Source organism: Poecilia reticulata, chromosome 22 (genome assembly GCF_904066995.2).
Source record: "Poecilia reticulata chromosome 22, P_reticulata-male-v2, whole genome shotgun sequence".
Classification (NCBI taxonomy): domain Eukaryota; kingdom Metazoa; phylum Chordata; class Actinopteri; order Cyprinodontiformes; family Poeciliidae; genus Poecilia; species Poecilia reticulata.
This window is the reverse complement of record NC_088851.1, coordinates 22,565,137-22,573,239: the sequence shown is the minus strand read 5'-3', so window position 1 is coordinate 22,573,239 and position 8,103 is coordinate 22,565,137. Positions and strand designations below refer to the sequence as shown.

Genomic DNA, 8,103 nt, shown 5'->3' with positions numbered 1-8,103 from the left:
TCCTATTAGTTCAATGATTCAGTAAATAAAAAGCAACAGGAAGCAGCAGAGCATCAAAGAATTTAGTTATGAGACGATATTTTAGCATTTTCCTCAAATGCGGAACAGATAAACCCGGAAATGAAAGGCAGTTATTGTCTTAATAATAATAGACAGAACTAATTGGACAAAATTAAATCAAATTTATTTTAAAAATGTTAAAATTGTCTGTTTGAAATGAACTGAAAATAAAATAAAAGCCTTGTGACGCAAATAATCAACATTGTTTTTGTTTTTGTTGCCTTAAAACTGCGTTTTAACACCTTCACACAGATCAGATCTGGAAACAAAGTATTACATTAATAATTCATTTTCTTATTTTACTTTTCTGTAGTTTTGTTAAATAAAAATTAAATGTCAAGATTCAGCGGAAACGCGACGAAATGATAAAAATATAAACGGGAAAAAAAGTCACTATTCCTGTGACAGATAAAAAGCTGCAGCAGATTAACTAAAGCCTTAAAATTCACCATTATTGTTATTGTTATTGTTACAGTTTTTATCTGCAACGTGGATCCAGTTTGAGCCTAAAGTGTTCGCAAACATCCAAGCATCAATTTTACATATTGATAAAATTTTACATATTGATAAAAACACCATATACATATATATATATATATATATATATATATATATATATATATATATATATATATATATATATATATATATATATAGTTTTTGTTGTGTTTTTTTATTTATTTTAATTTAATTTCCTCTTTTAGGCCACTGCAAGCAGAAAGATAGGTGGTTTATAGTCAACATCCTGCTTCAAGAAGATAATTAAATCCTTCAATGTGACAAATGAGTGCGCGCACGCACGCACACACACACACACACACACACACACACACACACACACACACACACACACACACACACACACACACACACACACACACACACACACACACACACACACACACACACACGCGCGCCGGTGAAGTTGTGCTTTCCGTGCTCCAGACTGTCCTCTCTGCAGCCTTTTCTTTGGAGAGGAACCCGCGGTCGCTTCCCGGCACAAAGCAGCGACGGGGCCCCTTTTGTCCTGACTGGGACCCCGGACCCCATCATTAGCGCTGATTACCGCTGACCAGTTTGACAACCTTATTGACTGCTGGAAAGACTTTTTTATCTACTCTCCCTGTCGCCTTTGCTCTCAATAGAAACGGAAATATTTAGCTTTTTTGTCCCAGTGAGTTTGAAAGAGACGCAGGGGGGAAAAAAGAAGAAGAAGAATCCTTTTTTATTTTATTTTCCACCAATGTTGGAAAGGAATGGAAAAAAGGGGCTGCGAGATAAACAGTAAAAGCAAAAATATTAGAGATTCTCACTTTAAAACAGGACAGAAAATGCAAATGTGCGCATCAGTTCTGCGCACTTCGGCGGAGTGTTGCTGAAATAATGATTAGAGGTTCTGCAGCACCAATTAAAAGATTCACTGCGGTCTGATTACGCTGACGTCTTGGGAAAATAGACACTTGCACGTTTTAAGGAGGCGCATTTCTGTTGTTTTCGTGCATGCGCAGAGCAGCGGGCCAGGTTTTGCAATCTGCTGCGTTTTTTGATCTCTGTGATCTCTCCCGCGGATCATCCGGGTTAGTGAGCCGGCCTCTCGGTGACCTCTCCCTGTCACCCTGCATTACGGGACGCAGAGCATGTTGGCCAATTAGACCTCGCTCTGAAACGTGTCAGTGAACGCAGCACCGTGGCGTTAAAATCCCCCTCACCCCTCAAAAAAAAAAATAAAAAAATTAAAATCTCCCAAACCAAAACAGCCCAAAGGATTCCTAATTTAAAATCGAAAATCAACTAATTCTGCTAAAAAAAGAGGCTAAACTTACATCTTTCTTGGTCAACAGTTATTTTATTAAGTTATCTTTACCGCTTTTTTCTTTTTTCTTTTTTTTTTTACTGAAACACAATGTCACTAAAGCGCGCATGCTCAACAGGTTCACCTGTGTACAAGGTATGTATTAAAAACACCAAGCAAATGAATATGAAACTCGAAGAGACAATAGAGCAGATCGTTTTAAATAAGCAAATAAACATTATTTATAAAACTTTAAAGTAAAAATATCACAGTTCTTCTTTTCAACATGAAATACCCACAGAGAACAGCAGGTCAGGCCAGTTTGGATGGACACTCATCTCTCCTTTCATTCCTTCTTTCTTTCTTTTTTTAATATATTTCTGTCCCTTTTTTAAAAATTTCATCTTCAAGCGCTATTAGTCCGTGAAATGTCCGGTTTCAGTTTCCACGCAAACAAACGTATAGGCCTGAAATGGCACCCACGAATGGCGGGTCCCCTCATGTTTTGGCAGCCGTCAAATGTCAGTGTGTGTGTGTGGGTATGTTTGTATGCGTGTGTGTGTCTGTGTGTGTGTGTCTGTGTGTTTTAACTCGACGCAGGCACTGTTACTTGTTTTATTAGATTGTCTTTTCCCCCTTTAATCGGTCAGTTCGCGCTGCTCAGATGTCACATTCACTGTCGCTGGAGGTGATGGAGATGGCCGAGGCGGCCGCCTTGCTGGACAGGCTGGCCTCCGGGCTGGAGGAGTTCCCTAAGCGGTCCACCGTGCCGTCCTCATCCGCCAAGGAGCGAACCGAGCCGCCGGAGAGAACCTGCTGCTGTAGCCTGGACGGAGGGCAAGCAGAAAGAGAGACGGAGAGGCGTAAAACTGGCCGCCATGATGGAAGTCCATCCGATTATCCATGGAAAATGAAGATAAAGTACTTTAGAATATTTAAAAAAGGATTTCATGAGATCTGTTTATTTTTCTTCCGTTATTTTTTTTAGCTATTTTAATAAGTAAATCAACTATAACTGGGATATTTTAGCATGACTATCGCAAAAAATATATTATTAATCATTAATCTGTGTATCCACTGAAAATTCAAATTAAAATATTTTAGAATATTTAAGAAAATATTCTATATTATTATTATTATTATTATTATTATTATTATTATTATTATTATTATTATTATTATATATTTTTTAAATTACACCTATTTTAACATTAAATCAGCTGCAATTCTTTTTAAGGATATTTATATCCTAATATTATGATTTTATGAATCAGGATTTACATACAATAATCTACAACATATATGCCCTTATTTAAATAAATGTTTTTTATATACTTATTTTTGGCAAAATTAGGATAAAAACAAACATTTTATTTAAAAAATAAATCTAAAAAATCTCAGTTATTATTGTTTCAGACACTGACTGACTAAGCAGAAATTAAATAAAAATAAATCAGTGCAGCTTCAGTCATGTTGCTATTTTTACATTCGTAATAAATGAAACATCCCAATAAATTGGTGAATATTTCCACTCACCAATCAGCCTTTTAGTAAACTATAAACACACTGAGCTGAACGCTGAAGTGGGTTTATGTTGAGCGGTTCGGCCTGTCTTGCTAACTGGTAAATTTGCCTCCAGATGCTTAAATCTTTATTTTTTTTTATCTTTACCGGACCAGTGATGCTCCAGCTCACCTGTTCTTCGCAGCCGCCGCTCTGTCTCTTTGTCTCCGGTTCTTAAACCAGTTTCCCACCTGTGTGGGTGTGAGTCCAGTAGCCTGCGCTAGCTCCCTCTTTTTACTGGGGTTCGGGTACGGATCCTGCAGGTACCACTCTCTCAACAAGTGCCGGGTTCTCTCCTTGAAGCAGTGGGTCTTCTGCTCTCCGTCCCAGATGGTTCTGGGCAGCGGGAACTTCTTCCGGACCCGGTATTTGTCCACGGGCCCCAGCGGGCGGCCCCGCAGCTTCTCAGCCTCCTGGTAGTGCGCTTCCAGCCACAGCGCCTGCAGCTTCGTGTGCGACTCTTTGGTGAACTTGTGGTTCTCCAGGATGTGGTAGAGTTCGCGGAAATTGCCGGTGTGGAAGGCGACCACGGCCCGGGCCCTCAGCACCGACTCGTTCTTGTTGAGGACCTCGCAGGCCGCAGGCGCGACGGGCAGCGACCAGAGGAAGCGGCCGAGGCGCTCGACGTCGCCGCTCTCCTCCAGAGTCTCGCAGACCCCGGCGACCTGCTGGGGGCTGAAATTCAGGATGGGCAGCTGAAACATGGAGGCTTCTCCTGGGTTTCCACTCTCCCCCTCCTCTCTCTCTCTCGCTCTCTTTTCCTCTCTCTCTCTCTCTTTCCTCCGCGTCTTCTCTCCGTGCGCCGAGGCAATCCAAGGCACCCCAAAAAAAAAAAAGAAAGAAGAAGAAGAAGAAAAAAGAAAAACCAAGGCAAATCCCAAAGTTAGCGGACCAACCCGTCTGAGCAGCCGAGGGAAGCGCCGCTGAGGAGGGACGATGCTGTGCGGGGCCTCGGCTACCGCATCCTCACTCCGCCGCGGTGAACTTGGCCGAAGATGCTGGAGCCTTTAAAGCCCGAGCGGCGGTGTATTTTTCAAGGTAGCCTGGGACTGAATGCAGGGAAGAATTAAAGCCGGAGCTGAGATGTATTTTTAAGGGAGGGGTGAGGAGGGGGGAGAGAAAAAGCTAGTCAGGCCCCCTCCGATGATTTTCTATTGGACTTGGCAGATTGGCTGCGCGGTTGCCATGGATGCACGTCAATCACTGTCAAGTCCGGCCAATCGGGCGGAAAGGAGAGCTCAGCGCCTCCCTTTTCAAACACAATATCAACATTTTGACCCTTTTTTTTTATTTTGCTGCGCGTCCTGAAACGTTTCGACGCTTCCTTCCTTCCTTCTTCCCTTCTGTCCTTCCTTCCCTGTATGCGCCTTCTTTATGTCGCACAAAGTGTGCGCAGCGGATATGCGGACAGACGCACAGCCGGTTTAACGTTAAGGCGGCTTTACGCGGCGAAATGACACAACTGCGCAGAAAACAAACAGCACTGCTGCCCCCAAGATAAAAAAAAAAAAAAGATAATGTCAGAATGAAACAGGCAATATCATATTTAGCCAGAGCCTGTGGCGATAAGGCTGATCACCGGGATTTATAACGCAGCCTTACGCATCATTTCGCTCGGTGTTTAATTTGCATTCGGTTAGATTCCCTATTTCACAATAATCTCACCAATTTTTATTTTTGCTTTTTTAAATCTTCATCTCTCCAATATTTACATTTCGAGCTCCATTTTTTTTATGTTTGTTGAACAAATAAGAAAACAGACTTCCTGTCTGTAATTAATGTTTTCTTTATTTTCCTCCATCAGTGTCGACAGCGTTCAGTTTGTGATGCGCAAAAAACACAACAACAGAGGAGGAATATGTGTGTGTCCGTGTGTGTGTGTGGGATTATGACGGCCCCGGCAGGCTCCTCGGGTTTTTTAGTGGGCTATCAGACACACTCCGTTTTGTGCGCAGGCTGATTTAGTAAATAAGAGGGCGGATAGATAGCGCAGATGGTTTGAAGTGTCGGGTCAGATTATTTCATGGCTGGATACAGTAGTAAAGTTCATTCTGACGGAAAAGCCTGATATTATTTTCACAGATACCCCCCTCCACTCACTCACTCTCTCTCTCCCTCTCCAGAGAGAGAGAGAGAGAGAGAGGGAGAGAGGACGCGTGCGCGCACTCGCCGCACACTCCCTCTAATTTCACCCTTTCGGGATTTTCTTATTTATTTATTTTTTCATGACTCAGTTACGAAATGCAATAAATTGCTGCTCATACCGGTTCATTCAACACCAAACATTAAAATCTCCCAAAATAACAACAAAATAAAACGAGCGCCCACACTTCACTGCGTTAAGAAAGAGCTTATAATTAAGAAAATTAACTTTTCAGTTGCTTTCGCCCACATTTAATCAACCGGGTGTAAATAAAGGATGGCAGCCTCCATCAGACGAAGGGGGGATAAATTGTGAGGGCGACTGACAAGGTGCCGTCCTGAAATATTTAGCTGTCAGTAAATCTTTAATGTCTGCAGGCATCCGGCCCCAATCTGAATTCACCAGGACTGCAATGCTATAGAAGAAGCATCTATTAAATATGAGCTTGGATCTCTTAAACGTAGGGTCGCAAATAACAGCAGTACACAAAGCTTTATATGCAGGACCAATTTAAAACATTTATAAAAGAACAAAAGATGATCTGTGTGCTTTTCTTTTCACCTCAAAGTGATTTTCTGCTTTTATAATCCAGCGTTCATCTAAGTTTACGCGCTGAAAACCTTGCAAATCATCCGCTTTTATTCATTTACTGCCCACATTCATGGTAACCTTTCGCTTGCATTTACTATGTTTCATGTAACCTTCTATTTGTGTAAAGATTAATTTGCGGCTCAAGTGATGCGAGGCTGGCTGTTTGTGTGCGTCCAGGCCTGTGTCACTGTGTCAGCAGGAGACAGGCCTCCTGACACCAATATCTCCGCACATTCACTACAACAACACAGTGCATCTCATTCAAAGACGACTATTTTTTCCCCTTTCTTGGCCGTTTACTCCATGAATCATAGAGCCATTGCTGCAGCCTTCAAACAACAGCACGACTTGTTTCTTGCGTTGGTTTTTATTATGTCTTTTTTTCTCTTTTTTTTTTGGCGCACTGAAGTGCTGATTATAGAAAGAAACACCAGAAAAATCAATCAAATCTGTGATAGAAGTTATTTCACAAAAGCATTTTGTTTCAAAAACAGAAATTGAGAGATACTGTAAAACTTTTTAAGCGTTTAAAATTGTTGTTTTTAATCTGTTTTTGCAATAAAATCGTCTGTAAAGTTTAAGAAGAGCCGCTAGCTTTCATATAAGAATAAATAGAGAAAAGGAGTGCTGCTGCAAGCGAAATATTGTCGCGTTAGAGAACAACGTCAATGCTCTAACGCAGATGTTTACCAAACAATTATCAATAAACAAACGACAAAACTAGAGTAAAAGTGTGGAATCAGTCTGTAGTTGTCATTTCTTACACAAATCCAATTCTGCTGAAGAACTAAGCGGAGTTTTTAACGAGACAATTATCAGCTGAAACAACAAAAAGGGTTTTAAAACTCGTTCAAATTAAGAGTGTGGAGAAAAATGCTGGTCCAAACGTAATATGCAGATTGTAAAAGGTAAGAAATGGACGCAGTGGGTCAGACGATCCAAGCAACAACCATAGAAAACTTAAAAAATGAATAAACAAAAGTAAAAAATGGATAAGATGGGAGTAAATACAAAACATTATTCAAAGATAAACAGAAAGAAAAAACAAAGATCCAGATGAAAACAGAGACGTATTGGAAGTAGCAGCAAAAAGTGTGTGCGCCCCAGACAAAGGGGCGCTGCGCTACAGGGGGCGCCAAAAATGGTGTAAAAATATTTCTAGTCAGCATTTTCTGCATTGAGTGTCTGCACGTGTAAATGATTTGATCTATAATGTGTCCGCATTCACCACAGAAACTACAAGGCGGGAAACAGTGATTAATCCTGGAGATGATGTTGGAGCCTTTGTGGAGCTGAGTGCATGAAGAACTGCAGCACATTTATGCTGCGCACATTTATGCTGCGCAGCAAATCTGGAGCATAATCTGCGCAGGAAACACTCAGAAAGTTTCATCCTAAACCAGGGTTTGCTGAAGATGGAAGCGTTTGTCTGGGTTGAGATGTATTTGGCAACCGAGTCAAGAGTTTTTCTACTGTTCCTCAGGAAACGAAGATCTCGTCAGGTATCTAACTGGGGATTCGTGGAAAGAGGAAATGATGGCGCATGGCTCCTGCACAGCGGATCCGTCTGCTGCAGGAGCCATGATGTTGGAACCTAGTTGATGGAGGATATTGCTTTTATCATAGGAGTAAGATGGTTGGAAGTGAATCCAAAACATTATTCAAAGCTAAACAGAAAAAAAACAAGGATCCAGAGGAAAACTGAGACGTACCGGAAGTGACAGCGGTGAGGAAAAAATGGGCGTGCACTACATAGGGGCGCTGCTAGGGGCGCCAAAAATGGTGCAAAAATGATTTCAAGCTGCAGAAAATTCTGTTTGCTTCGTGGTTCCATCGTTTAGTCTGAAAAAAGTTGAAAACGGTTAAATTTAAGAATTTAAAGTCAATGTGCAGCTTTAGCTTATTTAAGCTGAAGATAACAGAGGAGGTGTTTAATGCAAGGCAGAGCTGGGCA

The 8,103-nt window shown here is 41.4% G+C and overlaps 1 protein-coding gene across 1 annotated transcript; it reads right to left on the bottom strand.

Moving 5' to 3' along the window:
• Window positions 1–789: 789 nt before the first annotated feature.
• Window positions 790–4,241, bottom strand: six6a (SIX homeobox 6a). The gene is made up of 2 exons (XM_008400037.3): window positions 3,548–4,241; window positions 790–2,678 (listed from the first exon to the last, which is right to left on the bottom strand). The coding sequence occupies exons 1-2, from the start codon at window positions 4,117–4,119 to the stop codon at window positions 2,513–2,515; spliced, it is 738 nt and encodes a 245-aa protein (XP_008398259.1). The 5' UTR covers window positions 4,120–4,241; the 3' UTR covers window positions 790–2,512.
• Between the last annotated feature and the right edge of the window lie 3,862 nt (window positions 4,242–8,103).

Excerpts from the sequence above, each read along its gene's own strand:
- six6a (XM_008400037.3), bottom strand. The coding sequence starts at position 4,119 with ATGTTTCAGCTGCCCATCCTGAATTTCAGCCCCCAGCAGGTCGCCGGG. Across the intron at positions 2,679-3,547 it reads GCGGCGGCTGCGAAGAACAG|GCTACAGCAGCAGGTTCTCT; the intron begins GTGAGCTGGAGC and ends CCCTCCGTCCAG.